The 24,040-nt window shown below is 41.6% G+C and overlaps 1 protein-coding gene across 2 annotated transcripts; it reads left to right on the top strand.

Moving 5' to 3' along the window:
• Positions 1-6,655: 6,655 nt before the first annotated feature.
• LOC138851669 (zinc finger protein 300-like) lies at positions 6,656-23,636 on the top strand. Of its 2 annotated transcripts, XM_070081029.1 has the most exons (4): positions 6,656-6,926; positions 7,775-7,852; positions 22,037-22,099; positions 22,312-23,636. In XM_070081029.1, exon 4 carries the CDS (start codon positions 22,548-22,550, stop codon positions 23,487-23,489), a length of 942 nt encoding a protein of 313 aa, XP_069937130.1. In that variant the 5' UTR covers positions 6,656-6,926; positions 7,775-7,852; positions 22,037-22,099; positions 22,312-22,547; the 3' UTR covers positions 23,490-23,636. The 2 variants fall into 2 exon arrangements, with proteins under 2 accessions (XP_069937130.1, XP_069937129.1); XM_070081028.1 differs by lacking the exon at positions 7,775-7,852.
• Positions 23,637-24,040: the final 404 nt, after the last annotated feature.

Below are 24,040 nucleotides of genomic sequence, written 5' to 3'. Positions count from 1 at the left end.
TGTCTTCCTTTGCAGATGACACCCGAATCTGCATGACAGTGTCTTCCATTGCAGACACTGCAAGGCTCCAGGCGGACATCAACCAAATCTTTCAGTGGGCTGCAGAAAACAATATGAAGTTCAACGATGAGAAATTTCAATTACTCAGATATGGTAAACATGAGGAAATTAAATCTTCATCAGAGTACAAAACAAATTCTGGCCACAAAATAGAGCGAAACACCAACGTCAAAGACCTGGGAGTGATCATGTCGGAGGATCTCACCTTCAAGGACCATAACATTGTATCAATCGCATCTGCTAGAAAAATGACAGGATGGATAATGAGAACCTTCAAAACTAGGGAGGCCAAGCCCATGATGACACTCTTCAGGTCACTTGTTCTATCTAGGCTGGAATATTGCTGCACACTAACAGCACCTTTCAAGGCAGGTGAAATTGCCGACCTAGAAAATGTACAGAGAACTTTCACGGCGCGCATAACGGAGATAAAACACCTCAATTACTGGGAGCGCTTGAGGTTCCTAAACCTGTATTCCCTGGAACGCAGGAGGGAGAGATACATGATTATATACACCTGGAAAATCCTAGAGGGACTAGTACCGAACTTGCACACGAAAATCACTCACTACGAAAGCAAAAGACTTGGCAGACGATGCACCATCCCCCCAATGAAAAGCAGGGGTGTCACTAGCACGTTAAGAGACCATACAATAAGTGTCAGGGGCCCGAGACTGTTCAACTGCCTCCCAGCACACATAAGGGGGATTACCAACAGACCCCTGGCAGTCTTCAAGCTGGCACTGGACAAGCACCTAAAGTCAGTTCCTGATCAGCCGGGCTGTGGCTCGTACGTTGGTTTGCGTGCAGCCAGCAGCAACAGCCTGGTTGATCAGGCTCTGATCCACCAGGAGGCCTGGTCACAGACCGGGCCGCGGGGGCGTTGACCCCCGGAACTCTCTCCAGGTAAACTCCAGGTAATATTAAAAGAGGATAACATCAAAGCTGCTTTCATAGAAAACCTGGAAGCTTTCTACAACAGATGGGAACATAAAAAGTCTGGGCTGAATGGTACTGCCCTTGATACTGGCCATGTAGTCAGAAACTGTAAGGCTGGAGGTGATGTCCTGGTAGTCAGTAAATGTGGGGCTGATAGTGCTGTCCTGGGAGACAGTAATGGTGAAGCTGGAGGTGCTGTCCTGGGAGACAGTAATGGTGAAGCTGGAGGTGCTGTCCTGGGAGACAGTAATGGTGAAGCTGGAGATGCTGTCCTGGGAGACAGTAATGGTGAAGTTGGAGATGCTGTCCTGGGAGATGCTGGAGGTGCTGTCCTGGGAGACAGTAATGGTGAAGCTGGAGATTTTGTCCAGGTAGTCGGGAATTATACGCAGGAAGGAATGCATATAAATGACCTCATAGGGGACAGGAGCCGTAGTGGGGAAACAAGTGTAGTCAAAGATAAGATAAAACCAATATTGCAAACTAGAAATACAACAGGAAATAGCAAACAAGAGGACTCCACTAGCAATAGTGAGGATATATTACCAAAAACAACTGGTGGGAGCTCCATTGTTGGTGCTAGGGAGGATAGGAATAAGACAGGTAAACATGCACCAACAGGGAATACAGTCACAGAAACCCAAGGCAAACGGAAACCAAGCCTGTGCACATACTATGCACTTGGTATCTGCAGACATGGGAAATCTGGAAAAACAGATGGGACGTGCAACTATGACCACCCTAGAAAATGCCGTGCCCATATGACAACAGGAAAATGCAAACTCCCTTCCTGTAAGCTTTTTCACCCTGAAATGTGTACCTCTTCAGTACAGGAAAGACTGTGCTATAACTTAAATTGCCAGGCACACCATCTAAAGGGGACAAAAAGATACAAAACATCCAGGCCATGGGAAAACCTGGGTAGCCACAGCCACTCAAGAGGGAGAGGTTTTTTAGTGCCAGGAAGGAAAAAAAACTGGCAGGAAATGGCAGAAATTGTACACCAAATCCAGTCATTCCTGGAGTGGAACCACAGTCGATGGCCTCCACTCCAAACCAACAGATACAGATACTAATGCCGGAAAAAAAAGTCCCCCCCCCCAGTACCACCAATACCACCAGTCCGATGACATTCTTCTTTGCAAATATACAGGGTCTAAAGCCAGCAACAAACAACAAAATACCTTTCATCCGTGGACTGCTTGCAGAGGCAAAGGCAATGTTCGCGGCTTTCACTGAGACCCACATAAAGGATCACTTGGACAACGAAATATGGATCCCAGGTTACAACCTATACAGATGTGACAGAGTGAACAGGCAAAAGGGGGGGGGGTTGGCCTGTACATTGCAGAGTCACTTGTTTGCACAGAACTGCTTAATGCCTCAAATGATGTAGTGGAAGTTTTAGCAGTAAAGGTCGAGAACCAAAACCTAGTCATTGTGGTAGTCTACAAGCCTCCGGATGCAACATCCCAGCAATTCCAGGAACAGCTGTTAAAAATTGACCACTGTCTGGAAAATCTTCCAGCTCCTGCACCCAACATCTTGCTCCTGGGGGATTTCAACTTAAGGCACCTAAAATGGAGGAATATAGCAAATAATATTGTTGCAGTAATAACACCAGGAGGCAGCTCTGATGAAAACTCACACTCACACGAGCTTTTAAATCTCTGCACAAAATTCAATTTAAACCAGCAAATAATAGAGCCTACTAGACTGGAGAATACACTAGACCTCATCTTCACTAACAATGATGATCTGATAAGAAATGTCACCATATCAAAAACAATATACTCAGATCACAACATAATTGAGGTTCAGACATGTATGCGCGGAGCCCCAGACCGACAAAATGAGATTAGTCACGAGGGAGCATTCACCAAATTCAACTTCAATAACAAAAACATAAAGTGGGACCAAGTAAACCAAGTCCTAACCGATATAAGCTGGGAAGATATACTAAGCAACACAGACCCCAACTTATGCCTAGAACAGATTAACTTGGTGGCACTCGATGTATGCACAAGACTTATTCCTCTAAGAAAAAGGAGGAGTAGATGTAAAATAGAAAGAGACAGGCGCTCCCTTTACAGGCGACGGAAAAGAATAACAGAGCGGCTAAAAGAGGTCAATATATCTGAAATGCGTAGGGAGACACTGGTCAGAGAAATAGCAAACATCGAACTTAAGCTAAAGGAATCTTATAGGAGTCAGGAATCGCGGGAAGAACTAAAAGCCATAAATGAAATCGAAAGAAACCCAAAGTATTTCTTCTCCTATGCCAAATCAAAGTCGAGAACAACGTCCAGTATTGGGCCCTTACTTAAACAAGATGGGTCCTACACAGATGACAGCAAGGAAATGAGTGAGCTACTCAAGTCCCAATATGACTCAGTTTTTAGCAAGCCACTAACCAGACTGAGAGTCGAAGATCAAAATGAATTTTTTATGAGAGAGCCACAGAATTTGGTTAACACAAGCCTATCTGATGTTATCCTGACGCCAAATGACTTCGAACAGGCGATAAATGACATGCCCATGCACTCTGCCCCAGGGCCAGACTCATGGAACTCCGTGTTCATCAAGAACTGCAAGAAGCCCCTATCACGAGCCTTTACCATCCTATGGAGAGGGAGCATGGACACGGGGGTCGTCCCACAGTTACTAAAAACAACAGACATAGCCCCACTCCACAAAGGGGGCAGTAAAGCAACAGCAAAGAACTACAGACCGATAGCACTAACATCCCATATCATAAAAATCTTTGAAAGGGTCCTAAGAAGCAAGATCACCACCCATCTAGAAACCCATCAGTTACACAACCCAGGGCAACATGGGTTTAGAACAGGTCGCTCCTGTCTGTCTCAACTATTGGATCACTACGACAAGGTCCTAGATGCACTAGAAGACAAAAAGAATGCAGATGTAATATATACAGACTTTGCAAAAGCCTTCGACAAGTGTGACCATGGCGTAATAGCGCACAAAATGCGTGCTAAAGGAATAACAGGAAAAGTCGGTCGATGGATCTATAATTTCCTCACTAACAGAACACAGAGAGTAGTAGTCAACAGAGTAAAGTCCGAGGCAGGCTACGGTGAAAAGCTCTGTTCCACAAGGCACAGTACTCGCTCCCATCTTGTTCCTCATCCTCATATCTGACATAGACAAGGATGTCAGCCACAGCACCGTGTCTTCCTTTGCAGATGACACCCGAATCTGCATGACAGTGTCTTCCATTGCAGACACTGCAAGGCTCCAGGCGGACATCAACCAAATCTTTCAGTGGGCTGCAGAAAACAATATGAAGTTCAACGATGAGAAATTTCAATTACTCAGATATGGTAAACACGAGGAAATTAAATCTTCATCAGAGTACAAAACAAATTCTGGCCACAAAATAGAGCGAAACACCAACGTCAAAGACCTGGGAGTGATCATGTCGGAGGATCTCACCTTCAAGGACCATAACATTGTATCAATCGCATCTGCTAGAAAAATGACAGGATGGATAATGAGAACCTTCAAAACTAGGGATGCCAAGCCCATGATGACACTCTTCAGGTCACTTGTTCTATCTAGGCTGGAATATTGCTGCACACTAACAGCACCTTTCAAGGCAGGTGAAATTGCTGACCTAGAAAATGTACAGAGAACCTTCACGGCGCTACCGACAAGATGAAATTAAGACACATCCGCAACACCTGGGCATCCCTATCGTAGACGTTGTTTCGCCATCCAGCCGGCCAATGGATGGCGAAACGTCCACAACAAAGACAACCAGACGCCGCACATGTGTCTTAATTTCATCAGTAGTAGTAGTAGTAGTAGAAGAGGTAGTAGTAGTGGTAGTGGTAGAAGTGGGGAATAAGGAGGACGAGCCAGTCAAATACAAAGGAAGGGGAGCACTGCAAGAGAGCTAGGTGCCCACAGAGGGAGAGCAAGCGCACAGAGGTGCGTGAAAGGGGAAGTGGTGAAATAAATGAAGAAGGAACAGAAACACGAGACAGAAGAGAGAAAGACAACCCAGAGGAGAAAAAGGAAAGAGGAAAGGGGAAGAGGGAGAAGAAAAAAAAGAAAAAGAAAAAATGAGGAGTCAGGTTAAGTCACGGGTGTTCTGAAGTTTGGAGCATTTTACAATGTAGTGGGAGAGGAAGGCATCTACAGAGACGAAGCCAGGGCTAAGATTCATACAAGGAAAGTTGTGTATTAGAGAGGATTCAACTAGACGGCGACTGTTCGAGTTGGAAGTAGGGAAGACAGTTTTAGCAGAAGACCAGTCAATAGGATGGCTATGATCTCTGACGTGACAGAAAAGAGCATTGTTAGTGTCGGCAAGCCTAACACTATTTTTGTGCTCCCTAAGTCTGTCAGAAAGAGATCGACCAGTTTCTCCGAAGTATTGAAGAGGACAGGAGGAGCAAGAAATAGAGTAGACACCAGGAACATCTGTAGAGGGAGGAGAGGTATGAACGAGATTAGTGCGAAGAGTGTTAGTCTGGCGGAAGGTAAGCTTGATGTCTAAGGGACGGAGAGAATTGTTGAGATTAGAAAGACCGGAAATGTAGGGAAGGCAGAGGATAGAAGAGTTCCCAGGAGTAGAGAGTTTGGGAGAGAAGAAATTGCGTTTAGCACGTGAGAGGGCAGAGTCTATGAAATGGGAAGGGTAGCCAAGACGGGAAAACAATTATGAAGAGTGGAAATTTCTGCTGGAAGGAACTGAAACACCAGGTTAGTGTACCATTTACACTTACCAACACTATGAACAAGTAATAGCTGCATAATTATAAATTAATCTTATTTTAACTATCACGGGCAGTTTTTGCCATAAAGCTGTATAGCCATTGTGGCTTAGCGCTTCTTTTTGATTATAATAATAATAATTTTTGCCATAAAAAATCCGCGTCTGAGATACTCGTCTTTACTGCAAATAATGGCCAGGTATATATTGTAGCATCTTCCTTGCTTGTATGTGGACTCGTACTAGTTTACTGCTCTAGTATACTTAACCAACAGTAGTTTTGTAGTCTTGTTCACTCTGGACTTGAGGATTGGGATGTCAGTAAGACAAGAAGCCTGGAAATAAGATAGAGATAAGATTTTCTTCGGATTTTTAACCTTGGAGGGTTAGCCACCCAGGATAACCCAAGAAAGTCAGTGCGTCATCGAGGACTGTCTAACTTATTTCCATTGCGGCCCTCAATCTTGTCCCCCACGATGCCACCCACACCAGTCGACTAACACCCAGGTACCTATTTCCTGCTAGGTGAACAGGACAGCAGGTGTAAGGAAACGCATCGAAGTATTTCCACCCTGCCGGGAATCGAACCCGGGCCCTCCGTGTGTGAAGCGAGAACTTTAGCCACCAGGCCACTAGGGCTCTGGTGATGGACTGGTGAGGTATTCTGTTCTTTATAATGCAAGATATTAACTCGGTGCCTGGTGTGGCACCCAGGTGGAAATATGTTACTTTGTCTGACTTATTTTTGTTAGGTAAAAAAAAGAAACAGGTCTGTACCAAGATACCCTTGTGTTGCAGTGTCTGACAGATTGAACATTAAAATGGTATAAAATACCTGTCGGTATTTTATACCATTTTAATGTTCAATCTGTCTGACTTATTTTTGGTTGTCCTAGGTAAGTTATGCATATGTTACTATGTATGTTAATTTGTGCAACTGTATTTATGTGTATGTGTACCTATATCACTTATTTAACTTGTCCATCTTCGTAGTAATTCGGCAAAGTCACTGACTTTTTCAGATCACCAGCGGCAGAAAGTTATCATCCAGGCGCAGGTTCAGCGACTTGTCGTGGCCTGGCTGGCAAAGCTCTCGCTACACACACGGAGGGTCCAGGTTCGATTCCTGGCGGGTGGAAACATTACATTGTGTTTCTTTACACCTGTTGTCCTGTTCACCTAGCAAGTAGGTACCAGGTACCTGGGTGTTAGTTGACTGGTGTGAGTCACATCCTGGGGGACAAAATTGAGGACCTCAATGGAAATATGACAGACAGTCACTCAATGGCACACTACCTTTCGTGGGTTATCCTGGGTGGATAACCCTCTGGGGTTAAAATTTTGAACAAAATCTTAAATTATCTTATCATCATGAGTTATCCAACAATGTAGTTTAGGTCTATCTTAGTTTAACTAGTTCAACTTCATTTACTTTACATTAAAATAAATTAGTTTATCCTAGTATAGTTTTGGTTAGATTATCATAGGTTAGCGTAGGTTACTGAAGATTAGTACTTACCGATAGGTTAAGTAAACATATACAAAGGGGAACTTTTGCTAGTAGGAAAATTCAATATCTGATATCTCGACTGACCAATCGATGACTTGGTAATGTCAGCGAGTTCGCTGACATTCCCTATGGATACTGTGTTCATTATGAAAACATAATGAATACAGGAGTACAAATGCTACTAATCTTTCCAGCATTTCCAAGTCTTCAGTCAGCCAGGAGAGGTCTCTGATATTATCTTCCTGGCAAAGTCTTCTTCTACGTATATATAAAATTAATTAAAATATCATTAAACACTGGAATTCTGCAAGAGTTATTTGCTATTGGTTGGAGGGAACACTGACTGATGAGCTGTTTTCCATGAACTTTAACATGGAGTGTTAGGGCATTATAATTATGGCAGATGATGTGTTGGCATCAAATTTAGCAGAATTGCTTGGAAGTTGGGTGGCAGTTTAAAAAATTAGAATTTGTTTAGTGTCATGTGTGTCTTCATGGGTAGCCTTCATGCACTTCCATTGCAGATCAGGAACTGCTGAGAATGAAGAGTTAAGGACATAAGAATGGAGGAACACTGCAGCAGGATTACTGGCCCATTTTTGGTGATTATTCTATCAGTTGTACTTCTCAGTCTTCAGTTCTCCCTCAAAAAACTCTGTGGCAAGATTGCTATGCCTGGCATTGCTAACCAGTTTGCCTGACAAGGCTAACCAGTATTGGTGACACCAACTGTGACCCTACTGTCTCACTCTTCAGTCCCCATTCCGCAAAAGTTCTGCTTGTCAAATCATGTCACAAAATGGTTAAAGATATAAGTTTGTACATACACAGTGTTCAAGATCCTATCCATTCTTCTGTTTATTCATTGACAGTCATTCATTACGATTTAGCCTGTTTTACATACTATATGCCATTAACCCTTTGAGGGTCGACAGGCCCTCTCAGAAACTCGTTCTCAGGGTCGGCCAAATTTAAAAAAAAAAAAAATAATTTTTTCTTATGAAAAGATAGAGAATCTTTTCCCGATCATAATGACACCAAAATTATGAGATTTGATGGAAAACTTACGGAATTATGCTCTTGCGAAGTTAGCGGTCTCGGCGATGTTTACGCATCGGCGATTTTGCCCAATTTGAGCCCCATTTTCGGCCAATTCCTCTGTACTAGTCGACAAAAAACATGAATATTTCGCTAGAACTACATTTTTTCTATTGAATGAGTGCAAGAAATCACCCATTTACCATTTTCAACTATCCAATACAGTGGTCAGAATTTAGCAATTTTGCCAATTTCACACAAATTTCAAAAAATGCCAATTTCCGAATAGGGTACAGAACAAACAAGAAATACATTCCTGGCACTAAAATGACATTTCTTCTGTTCATTAGTCACGTCTCAAGGCCCCTCTTACATTCTTTTGCTTTCCACTTTGAATTTTTATTCTCACGAAAAATAGAAGATTTACTGTTATGCAGACTACTGCATTAGTGTAAAAAATGGTATAAATCATATTGGCGCACTTGCAAAAGAATGTTAGACTCACCAGTTGACGTGTATTGGACGCTTGGCATGATTTGTTTACTTTTGAACTTTGGTAAAAATCGAACATTTCTGCTACTTTGAGCTCAATTTCAAGGTACTTTTCATTGTAAAACCAGTCATCTCAATTTCTGTGATATGCATTCCATTCTATAAAATGAGACCAAGGAAACTAGAATGCAACAATAAATACCATACGAAAATACAGTGCAAAGTCGCTGTTTTATGCCAAAAAAACGGTGAAAGTTTTTTTTTTCTCAATATGCACTGTGTGCTGCAGGATTTTTTTTATATTGTGCACACTGACCACATAGACCCATTCTTTCATATGGAGGCCTACCAGCCTTTTCCCGCGAGATTTGACGGCGCTAGAATTTATGCGTACTAGTACGTCAAAAACCACTGCGCGTAAGACGTACTAGTACGTCCGAAACCCTCAAAGGGTTAAAGGATATGGAAATAAATGTATTGTACCATAAAATTTCTTGGGCTGTGAGAGAAACTATTTGGATCATATTTAGTTCCACAGGTACAACAGTGTCACAGTATTGCTAGCTGTAAAATTTTCATCATAATCTCTGTGGCTAAGTGGTTACAGTGGATCCTCAGTTATTGGCTGGAATCTGTTCCAGAAGGTCAGCCTCAGACCGCAGTGGCCGAAAACCGAATTAATATTTCCCGTAGGAATTAATGGAAATATAATTAATCTGTTCCAGACAAAAATATTCACAAAAAAATAATTTTTTTAACAATTATTTAAATATTACATAACTTTATTGAAGGCTAATGCTGGCTTCTGGAAGATAGGGAGGAGGAAGGGAAATCCCCCTCCGTAAAGACTTTAGGTAGCAAAGCTTCTCTGGGGTTACTTCCCTTGTTTGTCTTTTAATGCCACTAAGACCAGCTTGAGAGGTCACTGGACCCCTGCCACACAAAATAGCTGTCAAGAGTGCTCTGTTTCTGGCATCTCTAAGATTACCCTGCAGTGGGACAGGGTTTTGTCACTGAACATGTTGCAGATATGGCTTGTTTCAGCTTGGTCATGGTGATGTTTCTCTACAAAAGCTTGCACCCTAGTCCACATTGCACACACCTCTTTAATCTCTGAAGAAGGCACCTCCTTCACTCCCTCTTCCTCCTCTGAAACAAGTTCCTCAGCTGCAGTCTGTTGCTGTTCGAATTGAAGCTCTTGCAGCTCTTCAGTGGTTAGCATTTCCCTGTGGTCCTCCACCAACTCTTCCACATCCTCACCACTCACCTCCAACCCCAGGGACTTCCCTAGTGCCACAATAGAGTCCACAGGGTCAGCAAGGTCAGGGTCAGCCTCAGACCCTTCAAAATCCCTCTCTTGGACACAACCTGGCCGCAATTTTCTCCCAGCAGAGTTCAAAGTCCTGGAAGTCACTCCCTCCCCAAGCCTTACCTATAGGCAAGAACTTCACTTTTATGAAATTGAAGTCCCTAAACACTTGGTCTTCCAAGTCTGGAGGATGTGCAGGAGCATTGTCCAGTAGCAGGAGGCACATGAGTGGCAATTTCTTTTCCATGAGGTACTTTTTCAAACTTGGGCCAAACATATTAACCCTTAAACTGTCGAAACGTAGCTCTACGTTTGCGTGCGTAGTGCTCTTACCTTGATTTTCTCCATAAGAACGTGAAAAAAATGTAGATCTATGTTCGGAGCACTACGCAAGGAAACGTAGATCTACGTTTGGACAGTTTAGGAGTTAACCCACTCTCTGAAAATTTGCCTTGTGACCCATGCCTTTTGATTAGCTTTCCACATCACACACAATCTATTTTTGAAGACATTGCTTTTCTTGAACACTGGGAATTTCTGAGTGATACACCCATAAAGGCTTCACTTTAACCCTTCAGCTGTCCAAACATAGATATACGTTCACCTGCGTAACGCTCCGAATATTTTGAAAAATTTAGGGCCAGTACTTACCAAGATATAAGCCCGCAAAGTTGGTGCTAAATGATGAGGTGTCGGCAACATGGAGCACTGCTGCTTGCAGAAACAATAAACATTTATCATTGTTTTCCAATTCTTTTCTATTTTCTGTTGTTTTCATGTTATGATAATAATGTTTTGTTGCTCATCTTTTGATCTCATAGCCAATTTTTGTTGAGACACAAATGTTTGGTATTGAATTTGTAATCATACTGTCACAAACACACATGTTCACACTGATGAATTTATACACCTGGTTCAATCACATACTATTGTTTACATATATATGTAGGGTATTTACAGGTCCCATTTATGTTTCTAGAAGTTCACCACTGTATGATACTCGAAGAAGCATGGATTCATACAGAGTGCCACCCCACATTGCTGACATACGAATCGTGTGTCTTTTCGCACTTGGGGTTGCCTTGTAGTGTAAGCTCACACAACACACTTCTGCGAATACCTCATCTTTGGGGTAGACAGTATCAGTATCAGGCAGTGACAATTAGGGATTATTAGGTTGGGTACTTTCCTCTCTGGTTGTGGGGTGACAGATCGCTGTGGAGTGGCAGGTACAGGTGTGGTACCATACTTTTTCACTATCTGCATGATGATATTGAGGGTGAATTCCACATATTGTTGTTGCTTCCCAGTCTTTATTTCATACATGTTGAAGGCATTGAGCATTGCAATGTCTACAAGGTGGAAAAACAATTTTATATACCACTTGCGACTCCTACACACACAGTCAACAAATCCTATCATCATCTCACACTTGTCGACTAGTCGCATATTGTTTGTATAGTCAACGACAGCAGCTGGCTTTACAAGAGGTTGATTGTTCAGCTTGCTTAGTCTGTCTGTACCATCTCGTTTCTGTGGATGGTTGACAGCAATGTCACATCCTATTTGTCATGCCATGTCAGTGCCATGATGTCATTGGCATGAAATGCTTGCCCTACACTTCTTCCAGTGAACCTTGGCATGTGTTTTCTACTTTTTCTCACTGTTCCACATATATCAGTATTGTTCACATGGAAGAAATCAGCAAGCATAGGGTTTGTGTACCAGTTGTAGGTGAACAATGTATGACCCTGCCAAGGTATGGTTCCATCATCTTGTGAACAACATCACCAAAAATGCCCAACATGTGCCTGGTATCGTCGAGTGTGTTTTTCCCTGTGTAAATAATGACATCCAACACAAGACCAGTCTCACAGTCACACATAACAGAGTTTTATACCAAAAAATTATGTTTGCTTGGTATATATTTTTGAATGACAATCATCCCTTGAGCAGTATCAAGGACTCGTCAACAACAATGTTCTTGAATGGATAAAAGTAGGCACTAAATTTGCGCTTCAGATACATAAACAATTCCCGGATTTTGTATAGGAGGTCATTTCGGTTTGGCATATTCCTGTCTGCGAAGTGCAACATTCGTAGCAACAGAGTGAATCTGTTGCAGGGAAGGAGGTCACTGAAGACTAGAGTACAGATGAAGTAGTCTGTGGACCAGTAGTGTGCTATATTGTTCTTATGTGTGTGTGGTGTGTGGCATAAGCATGATAGTCCCAAGGAATAAATACATATCAGCTACAGTTGTATCTTTCCACCTGCACAGACATGATGATTCTGAAACATTTGTGTGGTCCATTGTATACTGGTAGTACATGTTGGTCTGGGTAACAATCAGGTTCATTATCGGCTCATCTAAGTATAGTTGAAAATAGTCTAACTCTGTAGACTCATTTGTGATGGGACAGTGTGGCATGATACCACTTCTGCTGGGATCAAAATTGAAAGGATGTGGCATGAATGGTGTACTTTCTGTCCAGTTCCATTCCCTGTCACATGGTGTAGGGTGGACCTGTGGCATAGGGCGTGGGAGAGCAGGAAAAGGGACAAAAGTGGAGGAAGCACATGGTTGAGAGGGAGCGGGGCAGTCTTTTGTCTGCCTACCCACCGCGCCACGAGGTCCAGGCATCGTGCCACCCACCTCCTCTTCCTCCATCCCAGCATACCCTCCTTCATGATCACTATCACTAACAGTGGCTGGGGTTTTGGATCGTGACCTGCCACGACCCTTGCCACCGACTGCATATGGCACACTGCCTGAACGTAGCTGCCGCCGCCTAAAAGTACGTTTCACTGGGGAATAATGATAATCATTTTCACTCGACAAATCCTCTATGGGCATAAAATCAATTATATCATCGTCACTTATATCACTTCCACTATCGTCAACACCATAACACATGGAAAATTATAATTTCCTCTTGCGGAGTTGCCTTTGGGTAATAACACTAGCAACCCCAGAGGTGCTGGACTGAGGGTCAGTTGTGGTCACACTGGCCACTCCAGAAGTGATGGGCTGAGGGTCATCTGGACTGTCATCAATAGTTTCACTAATTCCTTGATCATTAGTGGCCATATCAGTGTCAAATCCACTAAACTCGCCTTCTGTATCACTTTCCGAGAATAGTAGTGTTAATACTATGAGACGTAAGTGAATCACGGGGGTTTGCCATGATGTTGACCCAAGATGGAGCTGAAACTAACTGGTGCTACCACGAGGTACCCCAGTGTCCCCAATTTTTTTCATACTGCACACACTGAGTGCGCAGACCCATTCTCTCATGTCTAGGCGACTCAGGCCTATTGCACCAATTTTCAAGGAATGAAAAATAAAACTTGATTTGTTCTTTCTTTGCCAGGATGGATGCTATTGTTGATTTGTTTTTCCCGTACATCCTGAAAAGTTCCAGCACCCGCATACCCCTCTCATATTTATCAACCACTTCACGCTTAAATTCCATGGTGTTTCTCACTGTCTTTACTACAGGAACTTTACTAGGAACTTTCTTTCACAGTTGCACTGCAAAAAAAAAAAAACGCAAAAACAATGGAAAAAAGCGAAATGTCTCGATGTATTAGTAGAAGCTTCCTTACGCACCGAGAGACACAGCCAAACTGACACACAAGCGGCCCCAGCTGGCTGACGGACGCATCCGAAACAGCCGATCACCGGCAGCTGAAAAAATGGCCAATGACCAAGTTGGTTGATAACAGGAATGGCCGATAACCGAAGGTCCACTGTACAATATTAGACCTGGTAGATGCAAGGACCACAGTTTGAGTTATCGCCCAGTATTAGGCTGCTAGTGATCGGGGCTCTCTCTCGGCTGGGCATCCAGTTTTATGACGTCATTGACCTCATTGTGTCTTGCATGCCAATTGTGACCCCTTGTTGCTGTGCCCCATCTCTGGAACATCTTGTCTCTGCTGCCCTATCTCTCCTGTCCTGCAGTGTTGTCAGGTTGGTTTCCCTTAACCTCTCCTCATAAAACATGCCTCTTAGCTCTGGGACTTGTCTTGTTGCAAACCTTTGTACTTTCTTTAATTTCTTTATATGATTGGCTAGGTGTCTGTTCCAAACTGGTGCCTCATACTCCAATATAAGCCTGACATACACGGTGTACAGGATCCTGAACAATTCCTTATTGAGATGTTGAAATGCTATTCTTAGGTTTACTAGGTGCTCATATGCTGCAGCAGTTATTTGGTTGATGTGCACCTCAGGAGATGTACCTGGTGTTATACTCACACCAAGATCCTTTTCCTTGAGTAAGGTTCGTAGTCTTTGACCCCTAGACTGTACTCTATCTCCAGTCTTCTTTGCCCTTCCCCAGTCTTCATGACTTTACACTTGCTGGGGGTTGAACTCCAGGAGCCAGTTTCCAGACCAGGCCTGCACCCTATCCAGATCCCTTTGTAGTTCCGCCTGGTCCTCGTCCAATTGAATTCTCATCAACTTTACATCATCTGCAAACAGGGACACTTCTGAGTCTATTCCAGCCTAGATAGAACAAGCAACTTAAAGAATGTCATCATGGGCTTGACATCCCTTTTGAAGGTTCTCATTATCCATCCTGTCATTTATCTAGTAGATGCGATTGATACAATGTTATGGTCCTTGAAGGTAAGATCTTCCGACATGATCACTCTCAGGTCTTTGACATTAGTTTTTAAGAACATAAGAAAGAAATAACACTGCAACAGGCCTACTGATCCATGTGGAGCAGGTCCATGTCCCCTCTCCAGATTAGCCCAGTGACCCACCCAGTCTGATCACCTCCACTCAAGGAAGGAGCACGGCACCAGACCCAGCAGCACAAGCTAGTCAGGTCCAACTCACACCCACCCACACCCACTCATGTATTTATCTAACCTATTTTTAAAACTACACAATGTTTTAGCCTCAGTAACTATACTTGGGAGTGTGTTCCACTCATCCACAACTCTATTTCTTATATCCTTCCTGAATCTGAATTTTTCCAACTTGAAACCATTGCTACGAGTCCTGTCTTGGCCGGAAATTTTAAACACGCTATTTACATCCCCTTTATTGATTCCTGTTTTCCATTTATACACCTCGACCATATCCCCCCTAATTCTACGCCTTTCGAGAGAGTGCAGATTCAGGGCCCTCAGTCTATCCTCATAGGGAAGATTTCTGATACATGGGATCATCTTTGTCATCCTCCTCTGTATGTTTTCCAGAGCATTTATACCCATTCTGTAATACGGCGACCAGAACTGAGCAGCATAGTCTAAATGAGGCCTAACCAAGGATATACAGTGGACCCCCGCTTAACGATCACCTCCAAATGCGACCAATTATGTAAGTGTATTTATGTAAGTGCGTTTGTACGTGTATGTTTGGGGGTCTGAAATGGACTAATCTACTTCACAATATTCCTTATGGGAACAAATTCGGTCAGTACTGGCACCTGAACATACTTCTAGAATGAAAAAATATCGTTAACTGGGGATCCACTGTATAGAGTTGAAGAACAACCTGAGGACTTCTATTATTTATACTTCTATATATGAATCCAAGAATTCTGTTAGCTTTATTGCGAGCACTAATGCACTGTTGTCTTGGTTTTAGATTACTGCTAACCAGAACTCCTAAATCCTTTTCGCAATCAGTAGTATTAAGATCAACATTATTTAGTTTATAAGTCACATGGTTATTTTCCTGCCCAACATTTAGAACTTTGCATTTGTCTATATTAAACTGCATCTGCCACTTCTCCGACCATTGCATCAGTCTATTCAAATCATCCTGGAGTGCTCTAGTGTCCTTATTAGAATGAATTGGATGGCCTATTTTGTTGTCATCAGCAAATTTGCTTATGTCGCTATTTATTCCCTCATCTATGTCGTTATGTAAATTGTGAACAACAATGGGCCCAACACTGACCCCTGAGGAACACCGCTATTGTGTGGTTGTAATTTGTTTTATACTCTGATGATATTATAATTTCCTCTCGTTTACCCCATCGGAGTAGTTGAAATTTCTCTTCATTGAACTTCATATTGTTTTCTGCAGCCCATTTAAAGATTTGGCTGATGTCTGCCTGGAGCCTTGCAGTGTCTTCAATGGAGGACACTGTCATGCAGATTTGGATGCCATCTGCAAAGGAAGACACGGCACTGTGGCTTATATCCCTGTCTATGTCTGATATGAGGATGAGGAAAAAGATGGGTGCGAGTACTGTGCCTTGTGGAACAGAGCTTTTCACCGTAGCCGCCTCAGACTTTACTCTGTTGACTATTACTCTTTGTGTTCTATTTGTTAGGAAATTATAGATCCATCTACCAACTTTTCCTGTTATTCCTTTATCATGCATTTTGTGCACTATTACACTATGGTCACACTTGTTGAAGGCTTTTGCAAAATCTGTGTATATTACATCTGCATTCTGTTTGTCTTCTAGAGCATCCAGGACCTTGTCGTAGTGGTCCAGTAGTTGGGATAGACAGGAGCGACCTGCTCTTAACCCATGCTGCCCTGGGTTGTGTAACTGATGGGTTACACATTACATTACTCTTTGTGGGAAAAATTGGTTTGGTTGTTGGACCAACATCTGGAACGAATTAAGTTTGACAACTGAGGTTCCACTCTATTAGGTATGGAAATAGTAATTGGTCACAAGCACATATTAACGCACTGACAGGTGAACATGTCTGTCAGCATCAGTCACATAATGTCTACAAATACATACAATTTTTTTACAAGTCCAAGCAATGTTTTTAGAAGTCCTCAAGTGTATGAAACTCTTTAAAGCATGGTGTCAGACAGTGTCACTTCACATTGTTGACACATGTACAGTGGACCCTCCATTTTCGTCGATCTCCGTTATCACCGATATCGGTTTTGGCCGACTTTTTTCGTTGATTACCTCCGTTTTCGTCAAACGTACGAAACTTGTCCAGTGCCCAGCACACAGACAAAGCCGCCTCCCACATGCATTCTCAGCCAGTGTAGCGTTGTTTCTCGGTGAGTGACTATATCTTGCCAGGTCATATGAAACATTTTGTAATAATCCATGTTTCTGCCACTTGTTCATTGTGTATGACTGCTAAATAAGCAACCATGGCCCCAAAGGAAGCTCCTAGTGCCAGTGCTTTGGTAAAGAAAGTAAGGAACACCGTAGAACTGAAAAAAGAAATCCTAAGAAAATATGATAGTGTCATATGCATTGCTGTAGTCGGCGGGATGTACGGGTCACCATCAACTATCAGCTCCATTGTGGCAAAGAGAAAAGAAATCATGGAAGCTGATGTTGCAAAAGGGGTGAATGCGATAACCAGAGATCCCAAATAATTGAATAAGTGGAGAAATTGTTGTTGTTGTGGATCAGACAGAAAGAATTAGCGGGAGATACTGTTGTGCAGTCCATAATTTGTGAAAAGGCAATGATGATCTCATAAAGAAACTTCCTGAAACAAGTGCTGATGTAGGTGAATTCAAGGCCAGCAAAGGCTGGTTAAAAATAATTCAAGAAGCAAAATGGCATACACAGTGTTGTATTGCACAGTGAGAATGCCAGTTAAGACAAGCAAGCAGCTGAAAAATTTGTGCGAGAATTCAAATGTTATGTAGAGGCTGAAAAATATCAACCCCAACAAGTGTTCAATTGTGATGAAACAGGCCTCTTTTTGAACAAAATGCCAAAGAGGACCTACATCACACAGGAGGAAAAGGCACTCCCAGGACACAAGCCAGTGAAAGACAGGCTAACTCTCTTGTTGTGTGGTAATGCTAGTGGGGATTTCAAAGTGAAGCTTTGACTGGTGTAGCACTCTGAAAATCCCAGAGTGTTCAAGAAAACAGTGTTGCCAAGAGTAAATTGTATGTGATGTGGAAGGCAAACAGTAGGGAATGGGTCACAAGGGGAATTTTCCTGGAATGGTTCAATGAAGTGTTTGGCCCCAGTGTGAAAAAATACCTCCTGGATAATAAATTGCCACTCCAGTGGCTCCTGTTAATGGACAATGCTCCTGTTCATCCTCCCGACTTGGAAGACCAATTGTCTAAGGAATTCAGTTTTGTAACAGTGAATTTCTTGCCTCCTAACACCACTTCTCTCATCCAGCTCATGAACCACCAGATCATCACAAACTTTAAAAACTGTACACCAAAGCAATGTTTCAGAGGTGTTTTGACATAACCACGGGCTCTGAATTGACCCTAAGAGAGTTCTGGAAGAATCACTTCAATATCTTCCATTGCATAAGCCTTATAGATAAGGCATGGCAGGGAGTGACTTTAAGGACAATGAACTCTGCTTGGGGAAAACTGTGGCCAGATTGTGTTCAAAAGAAGGATTTTGAAGGGTCTGAGGCTGACCCTGTTGACTCTACACCTGTTGTGCAGTCAACTGTGGCATTGAGGAATTCCATGGGGTTGAATATGAGTGGCAAGGATGTGGAAGAGTTGGTGGATGACCTCAATCAAGAGCTAACCACTGATGAGCTGAAAGAGCTTCATCTGCAACAGCAACAGACCACAGCTCAGGAAATTGATGCAGAGGAGGAGGAAGAGAGATGGAAGCAGGTGCCTTCTTCAGAGATTAAGGAGATTTGTGCAATGTAGACTGGAGTGTATTCATTTGTGGAGCAACATCACCCTGAGAAAGCTATTACAATCCATGCTTGCGACTTTTACAATGACAATGCCATGTCCCATTTTAAGGAAATTTTAAAGAGATGCCAGAAACAGACCTATCTGGACAGATATTTTGTGCAACAAGGGTCCAATGACTCTCAAGCTGGTCCTAGTGGCAATAAAAAAAAAAAGGAGGGAAGTGACCCAGGATAAGGACTTGGTACCTAGAGTCCTTATGTAGGACCACTCCTCTTTCTCATCTACATCAATGATCTACCGAATGCATCACAGCTACTCAAACCCATATTATTTGCAGATGACACTACATATGTCTTTTCCCACCCAAACACAGTCATACTAGCAAACACAGTCAATGGCGAATTGCAGAAAATATCTGCCTGGATGATGACTAACAAACTTACCCTGAACACTGATAAAACCTATTTCATTCAATTTGGAAACAAAGCTGCAAATGATCCGATTAACATAACGCTAAAAGGATCATCAGTCACAAGACTCACAGAGGGAAAATTCCTAGGTATCCACCTTGACAGTAGCCTTAAGTTCCAGACACACATGCAACAAATCACCAAGAAAATCTCCAAGACTGTAGGCATACTATCAAAGATAAGGTACTACGTTCCACAATCAGCTCTCCTGGCACTGTACCATTCACTCATATACCCTTATCTTACATATGGAATTTGTGCATGGGGATCAACAACATCCAATCACCTAAAACCCCCTCATAGCCCAGCAAAAGGCAGCAGTAAGAATGACAACAAATTCCCACTCCTGCCAGCATACTCCACCAATTTTCAAAAGTCTGAATCTGCTCACCATTAAGAACATCCATACTTATTCATGTGCCTACTACATACACAGAACAGTACACGCAAATATAAACCCTCCACTCAAACTTCTCCTCACAACCTAAGCAGGACACATGACCACAACACAAGACACAGGTCTCTTTAATATACCTCGTGTCCATATCACACTGTGTAAAAACTCTATGCACATAAAGGGCCCAAAAATATGGAATTCATTACCAGAAGATATTAAAGTAACCCAGTCTGAAAATCAATTTAAGATTCTTCTCAAAAGCCACTTAATCACCCTAGACTAAACACTAAATGCTCAGTACACACATACTCACTTATGTACTCCCACATCATAACTTCAACAATCACTTTGAACCTTTTATCCATTGTTGACAGGAATATAATTTGAATATATGAATATATCTTTTGTCTTATACAAATTTTGATTCACTTATAATTAATAATCTACTGTACAACTATGAAATAATTACTATCCTACTGTACAACTATGATATAACCCTTAGTGTTAAGTCGTCTGTAAGCCAATAACGTTAAGTTGGCCCATAATGCCTTGGCATAATAGAGGCTCTCTTTGCATTGACACCCACTATTGTAAATACAAAATCTCAATGTACTGTTTGCAAAGACATAAAATAAATAAATAAATAAATAACCTCTCTTCCCTCTCGCCTCCTCTCTGTCTTCCTTCCAGCAACAACAGCCTTCAATGAAGGTAAGTGTCATGTGTAATGTTCATTCTTTTGTGCATGTAAATCTATCTTTAAGATAAAAAACAAAACTTTTATTGATACTTTTGGGTGTCTGGAATGGATTAATTCAATTTGCATTATTTCTTACGAGGAAAATGGTTTCAGTTTTGGCCGATGGCTCTGGAATGGATTAAACACAAAAACTGAGGGTCTACTGTATTATGTATCCTTATGAAACTCCTTAAGCACAGTGTCAGAGTGGCACCCCATATTTCAGTTTTGACCGATGGCTCTGGAATGGATTAAACACGAAAACCGAGGGTCTACTGTATTATGTATCCTTATGAAACTCCTTAAGCACGGTGTCAGAGTGGCACCCCACATTGCTGACACATGTATCATGTATTCTTTCGTCTTGTGCTGTGGGCACACACAACACACCTTTTCCAAGATACAGGTGGACCCTGTTCAAATGGCTCTGAAGGTTCGCGACCTCGGCCGATAGGTAAAGATCGCTGGAGGATGGAAAAGAGCACCTTTTTCATTACTGAATCCATCTAAAACCCTGATAACATGTTTACAGTATCATATATTAAGTCCTCTCTACAGCTAGACATAAAATATTAATATAAATGCAGAGTACATACAATACTTACCTTCAAATATGGCCCTGTTTGTCCTTCCCTTACACAACTCTTTTACAAAAACAGTGATAGCTGCAGAAAAGCAGTAAAAGCACCGAACATAATGAACAATGGCTCAGTTGAAAGGCAATGAAAATGTGGAATACCAAAAAATGGGAGCTGTATATGCAGGGCCCTTCCGTACACTTCTTTTTCTGGGCAGACAAGAGTTGTGTGATGAAGTGACAGCTAGTAGGTAATCAGTTTGGTGCTTTCCCCTCTGGATGTTGGTGAAGGACAGGTCATTGTTGAGAGGCAGGCACAGGTGTGACATGATACATACAATCTGCTTTATGACACTGAGGGTAAATTCAGCATACTGAAGTCATTTCCTGGTTTTTATGTGTTACATATTGTAGGCATTGAGCACTGCTATGCCTACAAGGTGGAAAAATAATTTCATATGCCACTGGCGACTCCTACACCCACAGTCAGTGAACCTTATTTGCATGTCACACGTGTTGACTAGTTGCCCATTTTTTTAATTGTCTACAACAACAGCTGGCTGTACAGTGTGTTCATTGTTGTTCCTGTTCACATTGTACCCTCTCATTTTGTAATGTTTATGAAGGAATTCAGTGAAACTTAGCCAGACTTGAGTCCTGGCAGTGGGAATTACAGTGTTTCTCTGAAGGATTGGTGAAGATAAACCATACCCCCGGCTGGGATTGAATCCGCGGGGTTATGGTTTGTTTGCAATCGTGTCATTACGATTTCTTGAGTCATTGGTGAAGATATTACAGCTTGGAGGGGCATCTAAACTGTAGTATAGATGCACTTCTGGCAAGACAGCAGTGTTGTAAGTGATGATGAGAGAGTTTCTTTTTTCTTGGGCCATCCCACCTCAGTGGGAGACTGCTGGTATGTTAAAAAAAAAGAGTAACTTACAATCTATTCCAATGCATTTGTAACATCTGCCACAATGCTCTCCAATCTACTCAGTCATATGTTTTTAATCCATAAATGCAACGAAAGTTTTGCACCCTTATCTACATTTTGTTTACTAATATGCTTCATTGTAAACACTTGGTTTTACACATCCCCTAACATAAAAATAATTGTATTTTTTTGTTAAAATTTTTGAGAGTATTAATAATTTTGTCTTTCTCATAGCTAAATGACCAAACTAGGAAAATGGCCATAAGTTCTTATGAAATGGTCATAAGATTAGTTAAGGTATGTATATTGACAAAGAAATTTTTTTAAAGGCTAATATAATGCTGAATAACTTGTATGAGTTGAGGACTTTCTTGATGTTTACTATTGTCAAAATATTTGGTTCTAACCTTCATGACTTATTTAGATTCCTAACAGACAGTTACACTGTTCCATAATTATACCCTATGTCATGTTCATTAAAAACACTATTGTTTTCCCTTGTTTTGCAGTATGCAAGTGGAACCCCACCATTGTTCAGTGTATCTAAAAAAAATCTTCAAATATATCTACTTCTGTAATTTATTGGAGAAGCTATATAGTAGAGAAACCCATATCAGGAATAAGTAGCCAGAACACTCGACTTAAAAGAAATATTTAATTAAATCTTTGATACCTCATACCAGAGAAAAAGAATAATAGACTAGTGTTTAGTGTATCAGAATTTTGAAAAAAACAATACAGCAAGATGAGTGCTCATTCACTGAAGAAGTCACACCAGTGTTCAGTGTGCTTTAAACACTTTACAAATAAATCCCATTTAACAAGACATTTGAGAGTTCACACGGGAGAAAAACCATATAGATGCTTGGTATGTCATAAGGGCTTTGCACAAAAGGGTCATCTAGGAATTCATGAGAGAACTCATACAGAGGAGAAACCATATCAGTGTTCGTTATGTTTAAAAACATTTCCGCAAGAAGAAAATCTAATCAATCACATGAAACACCATACAAAACAGAAGCCGTCTTCAGAGAGTCTGAGAGACTTTAAACATAAATCTCGTCTATTTTCATATGAGAAATTTCACACTGAGGAGCAGCAAAATCAATATAAGTGTTCTTATTGCCCAAGAAAGCTGAAAACTAAATCAAATTTAGTCAGACATGTGAAGCTTCACTTAGGGGAGAAACCTCATCAGTGTAAAGTGTGTCTGAAAGCTTTTCCTCGCAAACATCACCTGGACCATCATATGAGAGTTCATACTGGAGAGAAGCCCTTTCATTGTACTGAATGTTTAAAAAACTTTACACAAAAAGCTCACCTTGAGCTGCATATGAGACTACATACAAAAGAGAAACCATTTCAGTGTACCGAGTGCCAAAAATGTTTTACTCAAAAAGCTCATCTGGTACTACATTTCAGACTTCACACTGGAGAGAAACCATATCAGTGTTCACTGTGTCTGAAGGAGTTTTCGGATAAATCGGCTCAAGTAAGTCATATGAGGGTTCATACAGGAGAGAAGCCATATCAGTGTTCAGAATGTCAGCAATGTTTTACTGAAAATAAGACTCTTGTTTATCATTTGAGACTTCATACAGGAAAGAAACCATATCACTGTGCAGAATGTGGAAAAGACTTTAGACTAAAATCTAGTCTGGTATCACATATGAAAACTCATACATGAATAATTCAGTGTAAGTAATCAGGTTGCCAAAAAATCAGTATTTAACTCTTAGTATGAAATATGAAGGATCATACAGATATGAAACCACATCATGTTCCAAGTGTTCAAAGACTTGAATAAATTATGACCTGCTTGGGTTAAGTGCAATTTAAATAATTATAATTTTTTGTTACCTTTCAGAAGACACGCCATTATAGTAGATACAGTAGAACCTCGATATACGACCAGCTCCCTACTCGAACAAAGCTCAGTACTTGACCAAACAAATACGACCTGCCAGAACTTCACTGTAAACTATTTCATGTTTCGTCACCATGGGGCATACGATGGTTAGTGATAACAGCCAATGAAACGGAAAATTGGTTTGGAAGAATTTGTTCGATACTCAAACGGAGCGGCTCTTGAACAGCCTTCCGGAATGAATTGAAGTCGCATACCGAGGTTCCACTGTATATTACGAATTTTAGGAGGAATTTTTGTACAAAACACATTTAGTGTACATTATCTTGCATATAGTACATGTATAGTGTCTACAATTACATTAATGTAGT

This window comes from Cherax quadricarinatus, unplaced genomic scaffold, assembly GCF_038502225.1.
Source record: "Cherax quadricarinatus isolate ZL_2023a unplaced genomic scaffold, ASM3850222v1 Contig1488, whole genome shotgun sequence".
Lineage (NCBI taxonomy): Eukaryota > Metazoa > Arthropoda > Malacostraca > Decapoda > Parastacidae > Cherax > Cherax quadricarinatus.
This window is presented reverse-complemented; position numbering and strand designations above follow the sequence as displayed.